This window comes from Schistocerca gregaria, chromosome 7 (assembly GCF_023897955.1).
Source record: "Schistocerca gregaria isolate iqSchGreg1 chromosome 7, iqSchGreg1.2, whole genome shotgun sequence".
NCBI lineage: Eukaryota > Metazoa > Arthropoda > Insecta > Orthoptera > Acrididae > Schistocerca > Schistocerca gregaria.
The window spans coordinates 58,275,722-58,289,065 of NC_064926.1; the positions used below are offsets into that span (position 1 = coordinate 58,275,722).

Consider the following 13,344-nt stretch of genomic DNA (forward strand, 5'->3'; position numbering starts at 1 on the left):
GGGCACACTAAAATGGGATCCAAAGTGCAGATGTGGTTTGGCTGTCCACAAAGAAAATTCTTGGTGTATGGCTCCATCCATGTGTGTGAATTGCTCCAAACAGCATTCAGTATGGAGCAGAGGAGAGAATGGGACTGGAAAGCATGGTCACCCAGTATTCCCCATACACTCAGATGAAAATGCATCGGCTCTGCAACCACCTACTTTTGTATAATCATGTGCAACAGTGTGGATCAATGACTAGTGTTGGTATCCAGGCAGTGATTGTTGATGAAAGCACAGCTAGCACCTGTAAATGCAGATGTAAATCCACATTAAAGTAGACATGGGAGTTGTGGGCTACATACTGCACCAGGATGGGCGGCAGTTAAGGGTCAAGGTAAAGATGCTTGCCGCTGGAGGCTTCACTGAAATAATAGTGACAAGGCGAGTTCTTTATTATGACTCATGTAGATACAGATGGATGCCATGTTGCAGCAGCTCTGCCACCTGTCAGCACATGATTGGGTGCTACAGTGTGTGTTGGCAGCAGCTGCCTGGTCTGCAGCTGTGACATGTCCAGGATTGCTGACACAAACAGCCTTGGTGCTGCAAACAGCATGCCATCCTACTGTGGCCACCAGCTGCCTCTGGCTTCTGCATTGCTTTGCTACTAGCCTTCCACTGAAACACCAAGAAATAGTTGCGTCCATTACAGCACTAGGAACTAAATCAATAAGTATGCATAAAACAAAAACAATATTGGTCAGATGAGGAAAAAAATGCACCCTCACAGCATACAGGTAAGAAAGATCAAAAGAAAGGTACCAGTAACAGACTTATTTACATCCCCAAATATCTATCCATTGACTAAAAAATCTACTCACCAAGTAGTGGCAGGAGGACATACATATAAAAGGTATTACATATGCCAGCTTTCAGAGCCAATGGCTCCTTCTTCTGGCAGAATGGTTGAAGGGGAAGGAAGATGGGCGAAGAAAAAGGAATGGTGAGGTTTAGGAAGAGGGGTAGAGTATGGAAAAGCACCCAGAATCCCAGGTCAAGGAAGACTTACCAGAAAGGAGAAAAAGTATTTCCTTCTCATACCATCCAGTAAGCCTCCCCTAACATGGGGTTTTGGGTAACTTTTCCAAATTTTACTTCTTTCCCTAAACATCTCCCTAAAGAAATTCCTGGTCCATTGCCAGGCCGCTCCCACTTACAACCCCTTGCCACAGGGGTCACATCCCTCTGGAAGACCAAAGTGCAAGACCTAGAAAATCAGCACATACTATTTCAGTCCAGTCACAGGCTTGTTCTATCCCATCAGAAGCAGAAAACCCGTGAAAGCAGCCATGTCATATAGCATTCCTGCTTAAATTTGTGCTTTGTATTTTATGTGGACATGATCGCTAACCAAATGTCCACCAAATAAATGGTCACTGATAAGTGGTCACTGCCAAATTGTGACCAAAAACAAAGTTGTCGATCCAGTGGTGGAAGATGCAGTTGAGCACAAATGCCCAAATTCAGTGACTGCTTCACAACCCAGGCCATCAGGATTGTTTCCCCCAGCTCCAGCTTTTCTGAACTACAGAAGATGGGAGTCATACTTGCAATACATCCTTGCTTCTGTAATCCTTAGAGTTTCAATCTCTGCTAACTCACTACACTCTACCATCACTCAACAGTTTCCCCCTCCTCTTTCCTGTCACCCCTTCCAAGTTCATACCTTATTGTCATTACCACTGTGTGATGCAATTATTTGGTGAGTGGTCTTGTTTAGTCCTAAATTATATAAATGTATGAAGTGTACTGTACATAGTTGAGTCAGCTCATGGACTGGGTGTTGTGTTGTCCGTAAGTTCATTTCATCATAATTTACATTCTTCTACTGAGATCACTGTAAAGACACATCCTGAAAGCTCGTAAATTTAAAAACCACCAATTGGAAAATCCAGGATGGAATGTAACAAATTTGTGTATTCTCTCACCATATAGCGGACATCCTGAGTCGCAGATAGGTACAACAAAAAGACTGTCACAAATAAAGCTTTCAGCTATTAAGGCCTTTGTCACCAACAGTTGACACACACACACACACACACACACACACACACACACACACACACACACACACACACTCTACAGTCTCAGGCAACTAAAACCAGTTTCCTGACACTGCAGTCGTGTGTGTGAGTTTTATTTGCATGAGTGTGTGTGTGTGTGTGTGTGTGTGTGTGTGTGTGTGTGCGCGTATGTGTTGGCACGCACATGCACATTGTGTGTGTGTGTGTGTGTGTGTGTGTGTGTGTGTGTGTGTGTGTGTGTGTGTCTGTCACTATTGTTGACAAATGCCTTAATGGCAGAAAGCTTTATTTGTGACAGTTTGTTTGTTGTGCCTGTCTGCAACTCAGCATATCCGCTATATGGTGAGTAGCAACTTTCCTTTTCATAATATTGAAAAAAAACATCCATTATCTTTATGAATGTATGGAGTGTATTATTTGTAATTTTAAATATGTGTGCATAGAAATCACTTCCTCCTGTATACATTTAAGTTGCCATGTCCAATATCTTCTGCATGAGCTGCTTTTGTAGACAACAGGACCAGTAAAGATACTATAAAATACAACGCATCTTGCCCACTTCCCATTTTTTTCATTCCTGTTTGAGTTTCCATTTGGAATTTTACTGTTAGTAGGCTTGACTGTTTTGTCCTGATCTGAAGATCTTGAAAGGACTGGTGAGTATGTAACATGAAGCAACCATGAACCATGTTTAATAGAGCAATTATACATTATCTAATGTGTAAGTATGAAGATTAAATTTCTTCCTTGTTGCATTTGTGGTCATTCTCAGTTTCTCACAGTTGTTACTTTTCAATTTCATTTCAGTCATTTTGTAATTACATCCTTTGAGTATTATTGATTACAGATCTACAAAGCAATGATGAAAAATGGTACTTTGCGACCTATTGATGAACAGAAATATGGATTGTATGGCAAATTGGGATACATAAACAAGATGATAACAGCAAATGCACGACGATTCCCTCTAATGACTGGAACACAGTGCGCAAAAGTAAGATTACACTCATTAATACAGAGAAATTGGCCAGTACAAGTGTTGGAACATTTTCAGTTGTTAACTTCTTCTCTCTTCATTGCTTCTTAACTGAAGTAAATTTTGAATTTTACGTGAAAATTGCACATTAATTACAATATAAATTTATTCCAGTCTTCATTTTGACAGACCTCTCAATTTTATTTACAGTTGGCTCATATTTCTTTTCTTAAATACTGATAAATTATTTACCTGTGTCTTATGATTGGAATACACAGCATCAAATAGCTTCTTAAGAAAAATTTTGTTTCAGATGCAATCTGAAGAAAAAGTACGAAGTATGTTGTTAGAAACACAGAGTAAGTGAAGTTGCTGTATTATTTTATTCGTAGCTGTTTTATTAACATTACATGGATAGTATTGTTTCAGTAAATTGTAAATTTTCAGTCTGGTAGAGAAATCGGACAAGTGGAAGCTTGAGTTACTTTATTGTTAACCATGACAGTCCATAAATTCAAGCTAGATTCATTCATGCAAACTATTGTGTTTGTAATATTATTAACACCATATGACGGTTCTAATCATAGAGTTTATATTGTGCATTTGTTATACCACACATGTTATTATGTGGATTTTCACATTGCATCTCACAAACATTTTATAGGTTAGTGTAATCAGTTGTCACACTCTGAAGCCGTTCGACATGCTACCAGTTCTTTCTTTGAACTCTACTCGACCTGGAGAATACACAGATTTTACATATGTATAGCTAAGGTGTTCTTTTAATCATTCACAAAGATCTTCTTAGGCACTTGTGGGTTTTATTGTTGTTCTGAAGAAGGTGTAGTTATCTACGCCGAAACCTGGGTTAACACTTAACACTAGGTTCCTTTTCTGCAATCGAGGCAGCTTTTTAGTTTTTTACTATATTAACCAACAATTGCTGATGGGCTGCAATGTTGAAGGTTCTTAAATTTTACATCCATTGTTTTTGAGGGCAGTAAATGCAGAAGCTCACAATGAGGCACCTGTGTTGATGAAACATATGAAACTAAATAGTATCACCCAAAAGACTGAAAGAAGCAAGTGACCACTCTACAACAATATCTATATACATACTCTACAAACTACTGTAAAGTGCATGGTGGAGGTACCTAGCATAACCACATTTTATGATTTCCCTGTCCAGTCACTCATGTAACATGGGAAAAATGTCTAAATGCCTCTATGTGTGCAATGATTACCCTAATACATTTTCATAAGCAACAAAAATGATGGTTAATACATACATACATTAGAGCAAAAAGTTATTTTGTTGAACTATGAGCTGGGTACTCTTCAAATGACAAAAATTATACGACCTATTTTTCTTAGTAGAATTTTGAGTTTGTGTTTTTATCCTCGGTATTTAGAAAAGTCAATCTTGAATTTTCTGAAAACTTACATTTTGTAATTGAAATATTTTATTTATCAATGTGTTATTCTACTAAAATTCTGTGGTTTGAAAACAAAAAGAACAGGGCTACAGTACTGTGGAACTAGGTTTTTGAAAGGGTTAGGTATATATTAGATTATGCAAACCAACACTTTTGAATAAAGATAACTTTTTAATTACACTGTTTTCAGAAAAGGAGAGGCCTGACAGATAAGATAGACATTTTATAAAATAAACAACACATAAAAAAAGGGAAAGGCAACCACTCACCAACAGAAGATTGATGTATGGAGCACAGAAACACATAACAGAATACAGCATCCACACTATCATATGTGGACTACCTCTTTTTCATGCAAAAGTACAAACATTCAAACACACAGACACCCAAATGCACACTCCCATAGCCATACACCAACAACCTGAAAACAGCTTTCGCATCCCTCAACTATCGTCCCGACCATCCCCTCAAACCCAGAACCTCTCACAGAAGAACCCCAAAAGTGCCCCACTTGTGACAGGATACTTCCCGGGACTGGATCAGACTCTGAATGTGGCTCTCCAGCAGGGATACGACTTCCTAAAATCCTGCCCCGAAATGAGATCCATCCTTCATGAAATCCTCCCCACTCCACCAAGAGTGTCTTTCCGCCGTCCACCTAACCTTCGTAACCTCTTGGTTCATCCCTATGAAATCCCCAAACCACCTTCCCTACCCTCTGGCTCCTACCCTTGCAACCGCCCCCGGTGTAAAACCTATCCAATGCACCCTCCCACCACCACCTACTCCAGTCCTGTAACCCGGAAGGTGTAAACGATCAAAGGCAGAGCCATGTGTGAAAGCACCCACGTGATTTACCAACTGACCTGCCTACACTGTGACGCTTTCTATGTGGGAATGACCAGCAACAAACTGTCCATTCACATGAATGGACACAGGCAGACAGTGTTTGTTGGTAATGAGGATCACCCTGTGGCTAAACATGCCTTAGTGCACGACCAGCACATCTTGGCACAGTGTTACACCGTCTGAGTTATCTGGATACTTCCCACCAACACCAACCTATCCGAACTCCGGAGATGGGAACTTGCCCTTCAATATATCCTCTCTTCTCTTTATCCACCAGGCCTCAATCTCCACTAATTTCAAGGCCACTCATACCTCACCTGTCATTCTACATCATCTTTGCCTCCACACTTCCGCCTCGACTTACATCTCTGCCCATACTCTTTGCCTTTAAATATGTCTGCTTGTGTCTGTGTATGTATGGATGGATATGTGTGCGTGTGTGTGTGTGTGTGTGTGTGTGTGTGTGTGTGTGTGTGTGTGTGTGTGTGTGTGTGTGTGCGCGCGAGTATATACCTATCCTTTTTTCCCCCCAAGGTAAGTCTTTCCGCTCCTGGGATTGGAATGACTCCTTACACTCTCCCTTAAAACCCACATCCTTTCATCTTTCCTTTTCCTTCCCTCTTTCCTGACGAAGCAGCCGCCGGTTGTGAAAGCTCGAAATTCTTTGTGTGTGTGTGTTTGTGTGTTTTATTTATTGTGCCTATCTACCGGCGCTTTCCTGTTTGGTAAGTCTTGGAATCTTTGTTTTTAATATATTTTTCCCATGTGGAAGTTTCTTTCTATTTTATTAACACTTACTTCCTAATACTTCACTTAATCCCCTAGAGTCCTCCACTACTATTCCACTATGCTTCCCATAGACACAACATTTATATACACTATTCAACATATCATACCTTTACTTATGCTATACTTGTCCCACTATCCTTCAAAGCATCAGAACAAATGTTTGACTGACATTCCTGAATAATTAATACAATTAGTTCCTCCCTGGCTTATACTCATTAATTCCTCCTTGGCTTATGCTCTCCTTAATTACACTTCCTTCACATGTATCCCTGATTTAGAATTATCATAGGTTTATATATATGCGATATAGAATCATCATCATTATTTTCTTATATATACACTGTGGTCCGCCAAATATCTCACGAAGTAAGCGTCAAACAAAAAAACTAAAAAGAACGAAACTTGTCTAGCTTGAAGGGGTAAACCAGATGGCGCTATGGTTGGCCCACTAGATGGCACTGACATAGGTCAAACGGATATCAACAGCATTTTTTAAAATAGGAACCCCCTTTTTTTATTACTTATTCGTGTAGTACGTAAAGAAATGTGAATGTTTTAGTTGGACCACTTTTTTCGCTTTGTGATAGATGGCGCTGTAATAGTCACAAACATACGGCTCACAATTTTAGATGAATAGTTGTTAACAGGTGGGTTTTTTAAAATTAAAATACAGAATGTAGGTACATTTGAACATTTTATTTCAGTTGTTCCAATGTGATACATGTATCTTTGTGAACTTATTGTTTCTAAGAAAGCATGCTGTTACAGCGTAATTACCTGTAAATACCACATTAATGCAATAAATGCTCAAAATGATGTCCGTCAACCTCAATGCATTTGGCAATACGTGTAATGACATTCCTCTCAACAGCGAGTAGTTCGCCTTCCGTAATGTTCACAAATGCATTGACAATGCGCTGATGCATGTTGTCAGGCATTGTTGGCGAATCGCGATAGCAAATATCCTTCAACTTTCACCACAGAAAGAAATTTTACCGCTTCAACTGCACGTGAGCTATGTGCTGGACATCCATCATGTTGTAAGTACATTGCCATTCTGTCAAGCAGTGAAACATCTTGTAGTGACATCGGTAGAACATTATGTAGGAAATCAGGATACATTGCACCATTTAGATTGCCATCGATAAAATGGGGGCGAATTATCCTTCCTCCCATAATGCCACACCATACATTAACCCACCAAGGTCACTGATATTCCACTTGTCACTGCCATAATGGATTTTCTGTTTCCCAATAGTGCATATTATTGGTTTACATTACGGCTGTTGGTCAATGACGCTTTGTCGCTAAATAGAACACACGCAGAAAAATCTGTCGTTGTCCCGTAATTTCTCTTGTACCCAGTGGCAGAACTATACATGATGATCAAAGTCATCACCATGCAATTCCTGGTGCATAGAAATATGGTATGGGTGCAGTTGATGTTGATGTAGCATTCTCAACACTGACGTTTTTGATATTCCCAATTCTCATGCAATTTGTCCGCTACTGATGTGCGGATTAGCCGCGACAGCAGCTAAAACACCTTCTTAGACATCATCATTTGCTGGAGGTCATGGTTGATGTTTCACATGTGGCTGAACACTTCCTGTTTCCTTAAATAACTTAACTATCCGGCAAATGGTCCGGACACTTGGATGTCGTCCAGGATACCGAGCAGCTTACATAGCACGTGCCCGTTGGGCATTTTGATCACAATAGCCATACATCAACACAATATCGACCTTTTCTGCAACTGGTAAACGGTCCATTTTAACACAGGTAATGTATCACGAAGCAATGTATCACTGGCGGAATGTTACGTGATACCACGTACTTATACATTTGATTACAGCGCCATCTATCACAAAGCGAAAAAAGTGGTCCAACTAAAACATTCATATTTCTTTACATACTACATGAATATGTAATAAAAACATGGGGGTTCCTATTTAAAAAATGCAGCTGATATCCATTTGACCCATGGCAGTGCCATCTAACAGGCCGACCATAGCGCCATCTGGTTTCCTCCTTCAAGCTAGATGAATTTCGTTCTTTGTAGTTTTTTCGTTTGATGCTTATTTCATGAGGTACTTGGCCCGGTCACTATCAATGGACTACCCTGTATATATACACGATAGTTTCTTTCTCGTACCTAGGCAATGTAGAGCCATTATAGTGAATGATAGTGTGTGCATATTTCCCTAAAATGTCCCTATGTAACCATGTGTGTGATCTAGAACCATTACAGATAATGACAGTGTGTGCATCCTTTCTTGATGTACACATCCCTTTCCCCCTACAACCCTTTACGGTTCTCCCCTTTTGATGTGTAAGATGATTGTTTGCATAATTGTATTTTTTGTGTGTATGCTTAAGTGTGTTTGTGTAGCCTGATTCTTCAGCCTACTTATTAAAATAAGTTGAATTGATTGGAAACCATGGAAAATGAGAAGGACTTCTGTGATAGAAGTACATGAATATGTAAAGAGGGAAAGATAGACAGGTACTAAAATGAGAAGTAAGAAAGGAAAAAGTGGAAATGGTTGCTAAGATCAAAGAAGAGAAAGAATATAGCCCATAGACAAGAAACCCTTCCCACCCTTCTTCCCCAGGATCCCTATCTTGCCAGTACTTGAGAGAAAGGCCAGAGGAGGTATGGTGTTAATCGTCTCCTACAGAACGGACATTCTCACCTTCAGCCTTAAGGTCCCTGAAGAAAAATCTTAGCAACACCTATGGAACAGCAAATGGTGAAGAATCAGTCACACTTGTTTGCGAGGGTCGTTTGGAAGGTGTGGTGTGTGTTCTGTGTTAGCCATGTTTGTACTTACACTACCGACCCCTCCAAAAACTAATGTAAACCCTCCCCTATACATCACATCTCATAAAAGATAGAAAAACATTCTGCATTACATACAAAATTATGTATCATACTTTCTGTTAATCTAATATTGTTTGCAGAGTATTAATCTGCACCCAGGTTTGCATACACCAACTGGATAAGGGATTACTTTCAAAGAATAGCTTAGGCAAAAATAAGACCTAACTATATGTGGATGGCAGGAGGGACTGGCTGGCTAGGCAAAAATAAGACCTAACTATACATGGAGAGCATCAGCTGCTGTCAGCAATACAATCAAGACCACTACTGACTAGAACGGAGCATGAAGGCAACTTAAATACATATCAGGTGTATCCTCTAACAACCGAGGACGACTTCTTCCAAATACTTAGTAGACACACTCCTCCAGAGTCGGCTGCTGTCGACATTACAACCAAGACCACCACTGACTAGAGCGGAGGTGTGAAGATGACGTAGCAGGCACATAAGAAGTAGGGGGATAGCTTAAGAAGTTGGGGGAATTCGATGCAGGAAAATTTTATTGCAGAAGAAACATCGAAAACAACTAGGGACCCAACAGTCGTCACTCCGCTTATTAACACACAATGTTAACATCCCTGGGAGATACACAACTTTATATCCTTAACATTGTATTTTCCTTTTTCTGATGCTGTTATAGGATTTACTAAAAATAAGGCCTTGAGATGTATTACTGCTTATACTCAGTAAGGTCCTTCATACTTTTGGAAAAATTTATGTGTCTCCTTCTTCACAGCAGAGCTTTGAGGATGCTGTTTTATGAGAACTAGGTCATTGACCTTGTACTGAAAATTGATAGCCTTCTCATTATGTCTACTTACTCTTACTCGTTATTGTGCTTTGTCAACTAGATTCTTTGAGACTATTTCCTGTTTAAGTTGGTAATCGTCAGTAGGTTGTTCAGGCCAAATGAAACATTCAATAAGATGTTCTGCTATAAAAGGTTTGCCTATTACTATTAAAGGTGTTAATCCAGTTGATAAATGTGGTAGTCCATTTAAAATAAGTTCAATGTCTTTGATCTTCATTGCTCATAATGTATGTCTTTCATGTCAGAAGGTGCAGCATAATTTCCCAATCTCTTTCATTGCTCATTCACATGGATTTGACAATGGGCTATAGTTGGATATTAATACTTGACAAATATCCTCCCATGCTATAAATTCTTTGAATTTGTTACTGACAAATTGTGGCCCATGGTCAGAGAGAAATCGTTTTGGTTTGTCTACCTTGAGAAAGTATTGTTGCAGACAGTGTATCATGGTTGGTGTATTTGTTTTTCTTAATGGGCTACAAATTAACATACTTCGACTAACGCTCTATGAGTACAAAAATGTACGATACTCCTTCCTTTCCTTTTGAAAGTGCTCCAAAGAAATCCACTGCTGTAAGATCGTGTAATGTCTTAGGAGTGATTGGATACGTTTTATATTTAATATGAGTGTTACTCTCTTTCACCTTCTGACAGATTTCACAAGTCCTAATTAAAGATGCTACCTTATGTCCTAGTTTCTTAAAAAAGTTGAACTTATTCATATGGGCAATACATTTCTATAGCCCAAAATGTCCATATCCAGTATGAACATAGTACACAATCTCATCCTCCATTAACTTCAGGATGCATAAACACCAACATTGCGATGTTATACTGTCTCTCCAAAACAAATTATCCCCTATAACCTTCCATTTCTCTGCTTGATTAGGAAGTAAAGACTTTCTAATACACATAGCAAATATTTCTGTAAAGTAGTGATCATGATGGATGTTTTCAGTTATTCTTCGAGCCATTTCTTGTACCCTGTTATGTGGACATTCTACTGTCAAAAAGTTAAGCACAAAAATTAAAAAATTACACCGGGCCCTTCTGTACGTCACTCTTTGTGGCCTACAGGTAACCTAGACAAAGTGCCACATACAATATTTTCAGAACCTTCTATATACTGTTTTTTAATGTCATATTCCTGTAGGAACAACATCCACCACATTAATCTACTATGTAATAACCAACTACTCATTAAAAAGGATAGAGCTTGGTGATCCATATATATGTGTATTTCTGACCCCCAACTAGTGTATGGAATTTTGTATACCTCATACTATAGCTAATAGTTCTTTTTCTGTGGCTGTATAGTTCAATTCATATTTGTCGAGACTCTGCTAGCAAAAGCTATAAATCTGTGATTTGTACTTTCCAGACCCCACTTTCCTCGGAAAAGTTCTGCTGCTATACCATAGCCGGAAGCATCTGTTGAAATTTTGCATGGCTCACCCATAACCAGATGTGTAATATGGGTGATTCGACCAGTGCCCTTTTTATATTTTCAAATGCTGGGTCGTTCAGCTCATGATTTCATATATATCATCTGTAGTATGCGGCCATTCCAATAAATTCCTTCAACTGTCTCATGTTTTTAGGGGGTGGACACTCCTTAATGGCCTTTATATGTTCCGGATCTGGTTCTAATTCTTTGCACTTCTACAATATGCCCTAAAAACTTAAGCTCTTGCCTCGCAAAGTGTGATTTAGACAGTTTTACCATAATAACTTTTTCTTTAAACCTTTTCAGAGTTTTACTCAAGGTCAGGCAATGCTCCTCCCAGGTAGATGAGATTACTATTATATCATCTACATATATTATTAAATTCTTTAAGAATTCCTTTCCCAACGCCTCATCCAGTGCATGTATAAACACGGATACTGAGATATTTAGTCTGAATGGTAGCACATTAAAATGATACGATTTCTCATCAAATAGAAACGCTGTATATTTCTTTGATTCCGGATGTAACCGAATTTGCCAATATCCGTCAGTGAGATCCATCATGCTAAACTACTTTGCTTTCTCAAATTTGGACAATAATTCATCAATGTTAATGGATCTGTCTCGTTCCGTCTCTATATGCTTATTTAAAGTACGCACATCTAGTACTAACCACACACTTCCTGTAGCCTTTTTTACTACTACCAAGGGGTTATTCGTGATGCTAGAGCTACGTTCTATTATGTTATTGTCATTCATTTTGTCAATTGCTTCCTTAACTGCTTCTTTTAAACTTACTGGTATTGGATAAGGCTTACAGAAAAATGGAGTACTAGTTTTGATTTTAAATCTACATACATAGTCATTAATACTACCCGGACAACCAGAAAATACCATTTCATATTCCAGTAGAATTTTAGATAAATCTAATTTTTGGTCATTGGTTAATATTGGAGATTCGTTTACTTTGTTTTGTATGTCAGCATGGTGTGATACGTGACTTATGTTATTAATTGCTGGTGACAATCTTACTCTAGCAGTTAATCTCAGACATCAACTCTCAGTTGTTTGTTTACCAATACAGCTGTCTGTCACAAACTTTACACATTATTTGTAGTCACCTTTTCCAAAATAAAGAAAATTCTGCTCAAAATTTAATATGATGTCAAATACTGATAGCCAGTCTAGGCCAAATAACACATCCCTATTGATATTTTCTACTACTAAAAGTGTCTGACAAAATGGGATATTCCCAATGTTGCAGTTCACCTGGGTCTCATGTTTTACAACTTTGCTCTTTGTTCCAGTAATACCAACTATGTACACACCCATTATTGGTAATATCAGAAAGTGATATTTCATTCGTAATGTGTTAAAGAAAGAGCTAGAAATAAGTAACACTTCACTCCCGGAATCTATAAATACGTTAACTTCAAAATCCTCCACTTTTCCTGTCATTATTGGCTGTGGATTAATGGTAGTTAAGCTTGGTTCTTCCAGTAACAACCATTCTTTGGTTGGTATTTTATGCATGACATTAACATACCTACTATAAACCAGGCCTCCTAATGTATTTTAATGACCTGGGCCCTGGCTCTGGATCCAGATCACTCTACGTTTTCCTCATTATTGGTGATCACTGGATGGTTACCAAATCAGGGTATTACGTTATCATTTTGTACTCTTACTACCGGGTGCAAATTCTTGTGAAGTAACTGGATCTAAATTCGAAGGTGGATGCTTCTTCTGATAATCTTCATTACCTTTATTCCGGTTACACTGGTATAATATAGCTAAGTTGGCCTCATGTTTCTTAAAATTGCTATTACTGTTATTACTGCCTGTTCTGAAATTCAGACTTTCATTTTGATGTATGTTCCCATTGTGGTCTTTGTTTAAGGCATCAAGTGCGTCTACAAAGGACAATAATTCTTCTACAGTTTTCCACCCGCTATGTAATATATCCTTCCTTATGCAAATGGGTAAATGTCTTATTAAAACTTGCACCAACCCTTCTTGCTCCATGGGCTTATCTAAGTACTGCACTCTCATTAAATGCCAGTCAAAATACTTTTGCATC

The 13,344-nt window shown here is 38.7% G+C and overlaps 1 protein-coding gene across 1 annotated transcript in view; it reads left to right on the forward strand.

Annotated features, from left to right (window-relative positions):
- Positions 1-13,344, forward strand: part of LOC126282225 (tubulin polyglutamylase ttll6-like) — a 395,080-nt gene that overhangs the window by 312,140 nt on the left and 69,596 nt on the right. Inside the window, exons 14-15 of the mRNA XM_049981790.1 lie at positions 2,917-3,063; positions 3,359-3,404. Coding sequence (XP_049837747.1) covers positions 2,917-3,063; positions 3,359-3,404 — 193 coding nt within the window. The remainder of the gene's footprint in view (positions 1-2,916; positions 3,064-3,358; positions 3,405-13,344) is intronic.